The sequence below is a fragment of the Mytilus edulis genome, chromosome 12 (genome assembly GCF_963676685.1).
Source record: "Mytilus edulis chromosome 12, xbMytEdul2.2, whole genome shotgun sequence".
Classification (NCBI taxonomy): domain Eukaryota; kingdom Metazoa; phylum Mollusca; class Bivalvia; order Mytilida; family Mytilidae; genus Mytilus; species Mytilus edulis.
Window position 1 is genome coordinate 45,661,311 of NC_092355.1, and position 14,538 is coordinate 45,675,848.

The window sequence follows — 14,538 nt, forward strand, 5'->3', positions numbered from 1 at the left end:
TACATAATAATGATCAGTGGAAAAACCCTCCTCTCTGGAATTGTAAGTTAACTTGTACAATACATAATAATGATCAGTGGAAAACCCCTCCTCTCTGGAATAGTAAGTTAACATGTACAATACATAATAATGATCAGTGGAAAACCCCTCCTCTCTGGAATTGTAAGTTAACATGTACAATACATAATAATGATCAGTGGAAAAACCCTCCTCTCTGGAATTGTAAGTTAACATGTACAATACATAATAATGATCAGTGGAAAAACCCTCATCTCTGGAATTGTAAGTTAACATGTACAATACATAATAATGATCAGTGGAAAAACCCTCCTCTCTGGAATTGTAAGTTAACATGTACAATACATAATAATGATCAGTGGAAAAACCCTCCTCTCTGGAATTGTAAGTTAACATGTACAATACATAATAATGATCAGTGGAAAAACCCTCCTCTCTGGAATTGTAAGTTAACTTGTACAATACATAATAATGATCAGTGGAAAACCCCTCCTCTCTGGAATAGTAAGTTAACATGTACAATACATAATAATGATCAGTGGAAAACCCCTCCTCTCTGGAATAGTAAGTTAACATGTACAATACATAATAATGATCAGTGGAAAACCCCTCCTCTCTGGAATTGTAAGTTAACATGTACAATACATAATAATGATCAGTGGAAAAACCCTCCTCTCTGGAATTGTAAGTTAACTTGTACAATACATAATAATGATCAGTGGAAAAACCCTCCTCTCTGGAATTGTAAGTTAACTTGTTCAATACATAATAATGATCAGTGGAAAACCCCTCCTCTCTGGAATTGTAAGTTAACTTGTACAATACATAATAATGATCAGTGGAAAAACCCTCATCTCTGGAATTGTAAGTTAACTTGTACAATACATAATTATGATCAGTGGAAAACCCCTCCTCTCTGGAATTGTAAGTTAACATGTACAATACATAATAATGATCAGTGGAAAAACCCTCATCTCTGGAATTGTAAGTTAACTTGTACAATACATAATTATGATCAGTGGAAAACCCCTCCTCTCTGGAATTGTAAGTTAACTTGTACAATACATAATAATGATCAGTGGAAAACTGGAAGTGTAAGTTAACTTGTACAATACATAATAATGATCAGTGGAAAACCCCTCCTCTTTGGAATTGTAAGTTAACTTCCTGATGCAGATTGGTGGTTTTATTTGGGCACTCTAATATCTAAATTTTCATAATTTGTAGAAGGTTCGAGGTATAAATATAGTTTGTTAAAGACATATTTGAAATAATATAGGATTTGCCTATGCCAGAATGACAGGCAATGATTTACTACTGTGAAAGTTTGCCCAATTTGATAAAAAAAAAAGAAGAAGAAGCAAAGTGAATTTTAAAGGTTGAATTACATTTGAAAAATTCCAAAACAAAAATCTTAGATATATAAGATGTCTGCTGGTGTTATAATCCACTCATGGTTAAGTATAAAGAAATGAAAAAAAATACAAATATAAGCAGCCAGCTAATGTCAGAAAAAATAACTTTTATGAATGGTATTTATTTTTTGTGAATTATTGTGATATTGAGTGTAACATTACAATTGCATGGTGATGTGGTCTCGTCCCAAATATATAAATAGAAGGATATATGAAGTCAATGAGACATCAAATCAATGATACAAAACACCCAAACTCATCTACAGGAGTATTATCTAAGCATTATTTCAAATATTTTTTTTGGGGAAAAGGTAAACTCTACCAGAGTTCACAAAGTGTCAACTTTCATTATAAGATGCACTTGGAAATAACAAAAAAACTCATGAGACCTTTGATTTTATTGCTATTTTCATTTTAAGTGTGTATGGAAAATATTAAGCAATGATCTTATAAACCTGGGCCTACAAAGAAATGATGATGGTCCTTAGCATTGACTAAGCACTACTCTTTTATATATTCAAAATGTAGTATTCAACTTTTTTTAAAGCAGAAATGCTGGAGTTATCAATATACCACTTATTATTAAATTGTTAAGGTTTCTAATCAATATTGCCCATCCTTGCCCAATAACAGCAATTTATTATTATGTTTTTAATGGAAGGAATACCATTTGTAAAAGTTTAAAAAAGATATTGACCAATAAATTCAGTTTTGTGAAATTTAATGGCATTGCATGGTTAAACATCATTTGCAGTCTTTGAGAGTGTTGCACAAAAGCATAGCTGCTAGCTTCATATTACTGCTGTTAATTTGATGTTTAGTAGTGACTAATGGAGTAATATTTAATATGTTGAGTGTATGCCTAGAACAGTTCTCATGAGCAAAGAAAAGATAAGATTAAGATAAGTTGTGTGCTAAGATCAAAATCTGAATCCATGCAAATTTAGAGTCTGGAGAAGTACATGACTGTAAAAGGCAATTATTGATTCAAATGAGATCATTTCGTTTCTTCTGAAATCCTTCTTTAATTTCCATATACTAATGAGTAATTGGAGACCCTGTATAAAGATTTTGCACTGATTGAATAACATGCATGCCAGCATGCCAACACACTGATTTGGTATTTGAGGAGCTTAAGATATGTTAGAAATAGTACATTCTCATAATATGGGATTCCTCATCTTTTGAAGCATTTTCAAACCTGTTTGCTTATGAAATTTATTTTGCTTTAAGCATTTTTTTTCATGACAGTATAATGCATGCATAGATTTGTTTTTAATTAAGAATTTGTTTTCTCTTAGAAAATTGTGTTCTAAATACAAGTCCACTGCTTTGCAGATTTAGTATATTGCAGCATGTGTTGTCACTACTATTTTATTTTTTATGATAGCAAGTTATTGGAATCTCCAATCTGGAGAAAAATTGAGACGTAGGGATCATCCTGCCTGCAAGAGAGATAATATGGATTGTTCTATAATGGACAACTCTCATTGGAAAACACAACCTTACTGGACTAGTAAGTCAAGATTTAGAATAATAAAGGAAACATATGAATAAAGTTGTCAAGGGAGAATTGCATGCACTCACTAGCTTTCCCATATTAAATAAATGAAATGCCAAAAATTAGTCAAATCCTGTGCTTGCTTTTAAATACCATAAGCTATTTTCATTGTGGCAATGTCCATGTGATGTACATCTTATATATGCTTTTATTGCTTGTTTTCAATTTGGATATGTCACATCTAGTCATATATTGTCACAATCGTTTTCAAAATATTTAATCTGTCACCTTTACAACAAACTGGATTCCTCCTATTCATCTCCAACTCCTCTTTGTTGCCATGCTATTACCACTGTTAATTCAGAAATTATTGCGAGGTTTTTATTATTGCCAAAAATGCGTTGTAAACGCAATAACTTAAACTCGCATTTTGATACATATTATATGAATTAAACAGGGTTTTCTCAAAATCATAAAAATGAAAATCGCATTTAAGTCTAAAATTACAAAATGGAAATAATGAACGTAATAATTTCTGAATTTACAGTATACTAAACGGTCTAGAAATCTTTATATTTCAGACGGACCTTTCTGTTTTTGCTCAAACTCAAACAACAATACATACTGGTGTTTACGGACAATTAATAGTACGCATGACTTGTTGTACTGTGAATTCATCAATAATTTTATAAGTTATTATGACCTCACAGAAGATCCCTTTCAGGTAAGGTCTAAAAATGATTAAACAAAGATTGTTTTAGTAAAAAAAATGATACCAATTAAAGATATTAATTTCAAATTTATATCTATTGATGGAAAAAACAGAAAACCAGATCTAACATTGGAATACCAGGATAAATGTGTATGTTTTGATATTGTAGTTTACAACTGAAGCTCAAAATTATAGTAAAATGATTAGATTTAATACTAAATTCTACATAAAGGACAAACTCCTTTAAATTTTTTTATTTTTTCTATACTGAGAAAAGTTTTGTCTATGCTGAGACTAATATTATAGAATTTTAAACAAATGTAAGCTAATCTGGCAGCACAAAATATTTGAAATTTGCTAAATATCAGAAAGAAGTAAAGCTGGATACACAATAACAACAACAATATTTTACGTTAAGAGGGTAAAACAGTTAGTTAAATAACATATCTACCCTGAGACTCTTTGACATCATAGAGCTAGCTAGTAGCATATACAAAATGGGTAGAAAAACAAAACATCAAAAAATACAATACATGTATGTATCATTATACTGCATTATTTTAATTGGCTAACAGCAATCTTGCATCATTCTGGGATTAACCAACATCCATGATAACATGAGCTTCCACAAATAAGTGCACAGGTAAAAGAAAAATTAATGAATCTAGAAAAAAAAATGTTATTAAAAGAACTGAATGCATCTTTTAGTAATTTTATAGGGTTGTAAAAGCTTTGACCCTGCATACAATTTTAGAATAAATTAGTGATTCATACAAAATGTACTTCAGTCAACACTTTTACACCCCAATGAATTTACAATAACACCTATAGTGGTTAATCAATAAGAACTGTTTCTCTTTTTAAAATTCTAGTTAAAAAATGCAATACATGATGTTAATTATGGAGTGTTACAACAACTACATGAACAACTGAATGAAATTAGAAAATGTGATGGATACAAAGAGTGCTCGAAAGCTTCACAATCAAGTGAGTAGCAATTGTAAAGACCATCTACTTTTTTTCTTGAAAATCTTATTTGTCAAAATAGAGTTCAAGATGCATAACTTTTAAAATTCCTCTATGGTAGAAATTTTTGTGTTTTTCGTGTAATTCAAGATAATCTCATTATTTTTTTATATATATATAAATTAAACTTCAAAGTTTTTTTTTTATAAAGGCATAAAATTTAAAAACCGAATGCAGACTTGTTTTAATCTTTTTGGCAAACAAAAATATGATATATACTACAAATTGTGGCCAATAAATGCATTTAAACTAAATTCTTCAGTTTTAACATTATATTGTTTCCCAAAATGGGTGTTTTCAAGGACACATATGAATCTGTGAAACTCTTATATCACTTAAAATCAATACTGATATGGTAAAAATAATCAGCAGGTCAAGGTTCCATCAATGAAATTTTCTGAAATATCAAACTATTTAGTATGGAGTTATTGCCTCTGACATGACAATTTTTAGCAATTTCACAGTTTTGGCTTAGATCTCGATTAAACTAACTAAACTGACAATTAAAAAATTATCAACAAGATAAATTCCATATGCATATCTTATGCAATTTTCTGCTAATCCCTTTTGAAGTTATTGCTCCTAAAAATGTCATATTTTGCTGATTCAAAGTTTTTTTTATAAAAAAGAAGATGTGGTATGATTGCCAATGAGACAACTCTCCACAAGAGATCAAAATGACACAGAAATTAACAACTATAGGTCACTGTACAGCCTTCAAAAATGAGCAAAGCCCATACTGCATAGTCAGCTATAAAAGGCCCTGAAATGACAATGTAAAACAATTCAAATGAGAAAAAACTAATGGTCTTATTTATTTTAAAAAAGGATGTAAAACAAATATGTAACACATAAACAAACGACAACCACTGAATTACAGGCTCCAGACTTGGGACAGACACAAACATACATAATGTGGCGGGGTTAAACATGTTAGCGGGATCCCAACCCTTCCCCTAACCTGGTACAGTGGTATAACAGTACAACATAAGAACAAACTACTGTACTTGTACTTTTTTTCGCGGGTACTTATTTTCGCAAATTGGGTTTTTCAACATGTTTGCGGGTATTTATTTTCACGATTTTATAATTATTGCCTTTCAGTTGAAAGGTTTGATTTAGATTCGCGTGTATTTATTTTCGCGATGATAAACCAACTGCGAAATTCGTGAAAATAAATACACTGCGAAAATAAGTACAATTCATCAGATGTTAATAATTAATTGTCTATTAGTGTTGAAAGTGATCAATCACTATAATATTTATTGTTCTAACAATGTAATAATTGTCTAAAGTCTATGATTTTGCTATTTATATTCAAAAATTTTAATAGATAAGTTTAGACTGTTAACTGTAAAATGAATTATCAATACAAGATCACAAAATCATCTTTCAAATAAGCAAACATGATTTCAATGAAAATGAAATAAATGTGCATATTTTATATCTTGTTAGCAATCTCTTTTGTACAATATTTGATTGGTTTGTTTTTTTATTTCAGCCAAAGAACCTAAAAATACCAGACTATTGAGAAATGATTATGACTACAGTTACCTAGATAATACTTGATAGTGGATTTATTTATATATATGGAATAATCATGAACAAACTTTGAGTGTCTCATAATGTTGTAGACTATCCAACTTATTTCTTCTCAAGGTTAAAAAAACAAAACTGTTCAGGTTTTACAAAACATGCAGACTGGGCCCTGATTCAAATATGATTACAGACATAGTTTATGTATAAAATAAGAGTTTTGATTTCTGTACCTCTAATGTCTAACTTGTTGTTGTATTACACAGTACAGATTAACAATTTAAAATTTTGTCATCTGTTGATTTTTTCGAAAATTTTCTCTGAAACTACTTGACAAATTGTGATGACCCTTCCTGCCAACCATCTATTCCAACATGGTTAGAAATAGAATGCAAGTTTTGTCTATTATCTTGAAACTAGAGATAGAAGATATTTAAAGGGGTATGTTCAGAATGTTGAAAAATATATGTCTGCTAGGTCAGCACATCCATTTCCTACAAAATGTATATCAAGCATGGACAATTGTAAAAATTTAAAAAAGAAAGTGAAGAAATAAGAAGAAAAAAAATAAGTTTACGGATGTGTGCAATTTATGTACTACTCATTACAGCATCTTGTTTGGAAGCAGGTTCAAAACCATTTTTTCAATTATTCAGTATGGATTCAAAACTATATTTGTGGACACAATAAAGCAATCCAGAAAACATCTACAAAATAAACACAAAATGGAAACTTTTACTGTTTCTGAATAAATGCAAGTGCAAAAACTGTCAAAATAGGTGCAATTTGATCTAACTTATAGATTTTTAATCATATTTTGAACATATTGTTCAAATAAATAATGGCCTTGTTAATAAAATTCAAATTTATTTTAGTAATTTGATTTTGGAAATACCTTAGTATATCGACAGCATCTTCCCTTACAGGTTGTCATAAAGTATAAGTTCCCATGCACAGTGGAAGAAATATTCTGTATATTATTTACAATGGAACAAATATTACAGAATGTGTTCCTCGTGGAATAAATTGTATAGAATATTTATACCAACAAAACAGAAAGTATGGCATTGTTTATAACAAAACTTCCATGGAAACTTCTTTAGGGGGAACAAATATATGTTGATACTGTAGGTAACCTCTGTCTAATATAAGTTGTAGATTTATTCTTAAATGGAGTTATGTCATTTTCCACTAATTTGTTTTTTATTCATAAACATTATAGTAATGTGGGATAGGAATTAACAAGCTTGCCAAGTATTTACCTAATAAATCAATAAACTGTGATACTAGTAAAGTAATTTTGTACACATTGTCATTTTATTGTCAAAATTTGTAATCATGTTAAAAATATGTCATCATTTAAAGGGGCATTAGCTATGATCAAGACATCAATTCACAAATGATATTTTTTTTGTTGCTCTACACATTTCTGAAAAAGCAGGAATTTTTTTTCACTTTGTCAAAATAGTCTCCTTAAATAAGGCCAAAATAAAAAAGTTTTGTTTTCCCGCCCCCACCTAGGTCAGAAATAAGCCCCTGGCAAAACTTATTTTCCACAAAAAAATTGCAAAGATTGAAATTATTTTTATTCCAAATAATTTGTTTCCATTTTTGATAAGTGCTTGAAACCAAAAGGATTGATAATCTAGATAAATACTCATGTGACCATGCTATGACATACAGTTTAAAAAAAAAAAAATCTGCCTTCCTGGTCTGTTTTCAAAGGAGAGGGGAAACAGACATTCTTTTAAATGTGGCCTAATTGCAGTTGTATTATTGTAAGTCAATAAATCAACCTCATTTGAATCCATATTCATGGAATCTTTAATTTGAGTAAATGACACAAAAATTGAAATGAGCATTTTCAGTTATTAAAAAGAAATGAATATCAACATTGAAAAGTGAAGCTGATCCACCTAGAATTAGTAAATAGTAAATACACATGCTTGTTTTGTATTAAAATTTATCTTTACATTGGGTCATAGACCACTGCCTTTCTTTCGAGGTCCTCTAGATGGTTTCTGGTCTAAAATACACACAAAATTATACATTACAGGCAGTCTTTATATTGTTTATTGTGTTTTTTTTTTAAATTTTTTGTATTTCTGATATGTATTTTAGCATATAAGAATTTGAGTTGTATATGTGTTTATAGCATGTGAGAATTTGAGTTGAATCCTGGAACGAGAATTTGACAGCTAATGCCTCTTTAACATCTTTCTTAACTTGTTTTTATTGTGTAAATGTTTTTGTAGAAGTTTTAGCAAAATTAAATTTTTATATTGTTAAAATACATATTAGTTTTCTTTGCAATAAAAATACTTTGTGATTTAGCTCATACAATGATAAACCCTACATTGTGCTACCCTAAACCCCTTTCTAGATACCTAATTTCATCTATTTCTGGTGGGGTTCATGTTTCTCAATCTTCAGTCTTCTCTTTATTATAGTTTTTGTTGAGCTTCTGCAGCATCATTGAAGCTTGACATAGGGATATTGATCAGGCGGCGTCGGCATTTGCTAACTTCGTAAAAGTTTTTTTAGAAGGTAAAAGACCTGGATGCTTCATACTTTGTATATAGTTATTGTGTCCTTTACCTCATTTTCATGGTTCATTGATACTTAAACAAAGATTTATTAATGTTATTTTTTTTTCTTATTATATGTAATATATGATAATTATTACATTGGTTGCAATGAATTACATTGATTTCCCAGTTAGATAAAAACCGATAATTTCAAATGTGAAATAAACGGGGCTATTTCACTCTCTGACGTCATACAACAATAGGCGTTGTCAAGACGTCGATAACGTCGGATCAAAACAAATTGTCAATGCGTAGGAAAAAGATATAGTTCCTTACATTTTCCACATTAATTTCATAAAAAAAAAAGCCATTTGCCAATGCGCACTCGTTTAATCCATGCGTCGTTCGGTCACGCGTTGTCTTATTTTTGATATTCAAATACGGCAATTAGTTATACTATAACTATTTTTAATGTGTCTTCATGTTTGTCAGCCATTTTTCATCTGACCTTGACCCCATTTTATGAATCAGTGAACAATGTTAAGTTTTCATGGTCAAGTCCATATCTCAGCTACTATAAGAAAAGGTCAACCATATTTGGTGTATGGAATGATTATAAGGTGTGCATGTCCAATTTGCAGGTCACATCTGACCTTTACCTAATTTTCAGGGTTCAGTGGTCTTAAGTTAAGTTTTAATGTTTGTTTTTTTTAAATTATTTTACACAAGTTATGCAAATATTCAAACTCGATGAACCATGACTGAGTTATATGGCTAAACAATCTCCATGTAAATGAAATGTGCCGATGCTAATACAACTGTATACCAAAAAAAGTCGATGAACCATAAAGAGGGGGTGGGGCTATATAATCTCCATGGAAACCATACTTGCAAATGCCAATAAATTTGCATACTAAATATTATTGACTTTATAATTTATATAAGCATGCAGTTCATCTTAAACTCATCTAATGGCCAACTAATACATTTAAACTAAAATAAGTTTCAAAGTCAATAGAACATGACTTAGGGGGCGGAGCCAAATTATCTCCATGGAAATGAAATATGCCAATGCTTGTACAACTGCATACCAAATATCACTAACCTACCACTTGTGGTTCCCCATAAACTGACTGTATCACAAACTAATACGTACAACTGCATACCAAGTATCACTAACCTACCACTTGTGGTTCCCCATAAACTGACTGTATCACAAACTAATACATATAAATAAGCAAAAGTTTTGAAGTCAATAGACCATGACTGAGGGGGCAGGGCCAAATAATCTCCATGGAAATGAGATGTGTCAATGCTTATACAACTGCATACCAAATATGTTTGACCTACCACTTGCTGTTCGATATAAACTAGACCTAATCACAAACTAATACATTGTTGCTGCTGCTGCTGACGGCGGAAACAGCATACATATGTCTCACTTTTTGACTCCGTCAAGGCGAGTTAAAAACTGCATTGTTGGAGAGTGTGCTAAATGTTTGATATGCCCATAGACCAAGGTGAGCAATATCGGCTTTTTAGAGCCTCTTGTTATGTTTATAAAAAGGCATTAATCAGGAACAGTAAAAGAGACTTGACGCATTGTGTAAAAGTTTTATAACATTTGGTTAAGGCAATATAAAAAGTAAGAAACAGAAAACAAAAAACTGTTATTAAAGATATGTCTCACTTTTCTGTATTTTCGATAATGCAAATGTTGAAATTATAATAGCAATACTTTAACATGCAAGTTTTGCAAATATACAAATGTCAAGGAACCATTATTGAAGATACATGGCTAAGCAATCTCTATGGAAATGATATGTGCCAATGCTAAGTACAACTGTATACCAAATAACATTGACTTAGCATAGGTAGTTCCCATTAAACAAACCTAAACACAAACTTATACATGTAAACTAAGCAAAATTTCAAAGTCATTAAACCATAACAGAAGCGTTAGTAATGAGATAGTAATGAGATGTGCCAATGATAATAAAAATGCATACCAAATATCATTGACCAACTACTAGTGGTTTTCCATAAACTGACCTAATCAGAAACTAATACTTGAAAACTAATCAAAAATTTCAAATTCAAAAGCCATGAATGAGGGGGCGGGGCCAATTAATCTCAACAGAAATGATATATGCTCATGCTTATACAATTGCATACCAATCATCATTTACTCATCACTAGTGGTTCCCTATTAACTGACCTAATCACAAACTAATACATGAAAACTAGGCAAAAATTTCAAAGTTAATAGACCATGATTGAGGGGCAGGCAAGGCCAAAATATCTCTATGGTAATATGATATGCCAATGCTAATACAACTGCATATCAAAATCAAATATCTTTGACTTACCACAAGTGGTTTACCATAAACAAGACCTAATCACAAACTAATACATTGTTGATGCTGACCACTGATGCTGGAAACAGCATACCTTTGTCTCGCTTTTTGACTCCCTAAAGTGAGACATAAAAACTGTTTATTATGTTTATTAAGTGTCATAACTCAAAAACAGTTAAAGTGATGTCAAACAATTTCATTGATTGATTGATTGATTGTTGGTTGCTTTACGCTGCATTAGCACAACAAGTCTATATAGCGCCGAGAAATAATTCGAATATATTTTTACAATTTAAAGCATATTCTTAATTCAGACAAAAAGTCCTTCAATAAACTAAAATTCCAGATCAACCAATTTCAAATTGGATCTGTGTTTTGAGATAATAAGCATTGTGCATTAGTTTCATAGCATTTAGTGAAGGCAAACTAAATTCAGAGAACAGAAAGGAAAATATCAGCAATTTTCATGTTTATAAACAGGCATATCTTATGAACTGTAAAAGTGGCTCCTCACAATTTTGAACTTGATCTGTGTTTTGTGGTAATAAAACTTTGTTTATAAGTTTTATAACATTTGGTTGGTTGCAAAATCTGTTCTTACATATTTTATTCATATCAATACTTGATAATGCATTAAAACTAAATAACAGTTTGAATAGCTATTTTATGAAGTAATGTAATAGTGTGAAGCCAACTCCTCTGAGAACATTTTCGAAGATAGCTTTCATACTAGGTAGGATTGCTTGCCATCATGTGACCAAGTTATTATACAGTCATTTTGACTTGACCTATTTTTATAATGACAATTAAGTTCCTAAATTAAATATAGTGGATATTTCTCTACAGCATAGCAATCGTCTTCATTTTAATATACAAAGATATACAGCTATATTTATATACCTCAAGAAATTAAATACTTTGTCAGACACAACCTTGTATATTTGAATATGGGGATGTAAATTAAAATAAAATCAAACTTAGTGAACCTGACCTGCAGAGTTATTCCAACGTTATTTGTGACATAGCCTATTTTGTAGAGGTATAATTAATTAAAAAGTTGAAAACTTGATATAAACCATGTGCTCTGCAGGGTGCAGCTTTATACAAACGCAGAGGTCAAACCCTGAACAGTTTGGGCAAGTATTGATACAGCTCTGAATTTGGATTGTGATTAAAAAGTTGACACAACATAGGTTTCTGACACAGAATGAATGTGGTCTAAGAACTTTAAATTAATAACTTAAAAATTTTAAATTGGACATTTACCCATTATGGTTCAATATTCAAAATCTAAATACATGGTTAGATTCAGCATATCAAGAACCCCAAGAATTCAATTTTTGATGAAATCAAATAAAGTTCAATTTTAGAGCCTTTAGACCTCAATGTGGACCAATTTGATAACCGGGCCCAAATATCAAAAATCTAAATACATGGTTTGATTCAGCATATATCAAAGAACCCCAAATATTCAATTTTTGTTGAAATCAAACAAACTTTAATTTTGGACCCTGATTTGGACCAACTTGAAAACGGGCTATAATCAAAAATCTAAATAAAGAACCCCAAGGATTCAATTTTTGTTGATATCAAACAAAGTTAAATGTTGGACCACGATTTGGACCAACTTAAAAGCTGGCCCCATAAGCAAAAATCTTAATACATATTCAGATTCAGCATATCAAAGAACCCCAAGGATTCAATTTTTGTTGAAATCAAACAAAGTTTAATTTTGGACCCTTTTGGCCCCTAATTCCTAAACTGTTAGGACCAAAACTCCCAAAATCAACCCCAACCTTCCTTTTGTGTTCATAAACCTTGTGTTTAAATTTCATAGATTTCTATTTACTTATACTTAAGTTATGGTGTGAAAACCAAGAAAAATGCTTATTTGGGCCCCTTTTTGCCCCCCCCCCCCCCTCAATTCCTAAACTGCTGGGACCAAAACTCCCAAAATCAAGCACAACCTTCCTTTTTTGTTCATAAACCTTTTGTTTAAATTTCATAGATTTCTATTTACTTAAACTAAGTTATGGTGTGAAAACCAATGTGTCTTCGGATGAAGACGACGCCAACATCATACCAATATAGGGTCACAATTTTTTTTTTGTGGTCGTATAAAAATTCAAGCTTGATACAGCTCTGAATTTTAATTGTGGTCAAATTTTTTTTACATTATATGGGTTTCTGACACAAAACAAATGTCAAGATCTTACAAATCTATTGTACAATATTGTGCAATTAAAGATTTCTTCTTCAAACTTTTCAAAAATTTGAAAAAAAAATGAAAATTACTACCACCCCCTTTTTTACAATTAGTCCAAAACCTGACATTTCTTTATATATATTTACAAGTAGTCTAAGGGAGATAAATCTGAACATATCCAACATTGTATGTTAAATTTTTTTGAATTACCTCCCTTAAACTGCTTTTAAATCGTCTTAATTTTTCATTGACCAGAAAAACCTAGTTTTTCCCCTTTTTTGCCCCTAATTCCAAAACATTTAGAGTCACAACCCCCAAAAGTCAATACTAACTATCCCTTCAAGGTATGGAAACTTGTGGTGAAATTTCAGAGAGATTCATACACTTAAACACAAGTTATTGTTTGAAAACTACAAAAATGCTAATTTTGGGTCCCCCTTTTGACGCCTAATTCCAATTAATTTTGGACCCCGATTTGGACCAACTTAAAAACTGGGCCAATAATCAAAAATCTAAGTACATGTTTAGATTCAGCATATCAAAGAACCCCAAGAATTCATTTTTTGTTAACTAAGTTTAATTTTGGCCCCTTTTGACCTTAATGTAGACTAATTTGAAAATGAGACCAAAAATTAAGAATCTACTTACACAGTTAGATACAGCATATCAAAGAACTCCAATTATTCAATCAAAGTTTAATTTTGGACCCTTTGGGCCCCTAATTCCTAAACTGTTGGGACCAAAACTCCCAAAATCAACCCAAACCTTTCTTTTATGGTCATAAACCTTGTGTTTAAATTTCATACATTTCTTTTTACTTATACTAAAGTTACGGTGTGAAAACAAAGAAAAATGCTCATTTTGGGCCCCCTTTTTGACCCCTAATTCCAATTTCTAAATTATTGGAACCATAACCCCCAAAATCAATACTAACTATATCTTCATGGTATGGAAATATGTGGTATAATTTCAGAGAAATTCATACACTTAAACACAAGTTATTGTTTGAAAACTACAAAAATGCTTATTTTGGGCCCCCTTTTCGACCCCTAATTCCAATTCCTAAACTATTGGGACCATAACCCCCAAAATCAATACTAACTATATCTTCATGGTATATATATATATATGGAAATATTCGATATAATTTCAGAGAAATTCATACACTTAAACACAAGTTATTGTTTGAAAACTACAAAAATGCTCATTTTGGGCCCCCTTTTTGACCCCCTAATTCCA

At 30.9% G+C, this 14,538-nt stretch overlaps 1 protein-coding gene across 4 annotated transcripts in view; it reads left to right on the plus strand.

The window, feature by feature from the left end:
- Positions 1–7,781, plus strand: part of LOC139498613 (extracellular sulfatase Sulf-1-like) — a 57,104-nt gene extending 49,323 nt beyond the window's left edge. For 2 of the 4 annotated variants that reach the window (XM_071287084.1, XM_071287085.1), the window contains 4 exons: positions 2,824–2,949; positions 3,516–3,658; positions 4,519–4,633; positions 6,174–7,781. In XM_071287084.1, coding sequence (XP_071143185.1) covers positions 2,824–2,949; positions 3,516–3,658; positions 4,519–4,633; positions 6,174–6,241 — 452 coding nt within the window. In that variant the 3' untranslated portion in view covers positions 6,242–7,781. The remainder of the gene's footprint in view (positions 1–2,823; positions 2,950–3,515; positions 3,659–4,518; positions 4,634–6,173) is intronic. The other 2 variants (XM_071287086.1, XM_071287087.1) reach the window with 1 other exon arrangement.
- Positions 7,782–14,538: the final 6,757 nt, after the last annotated feature.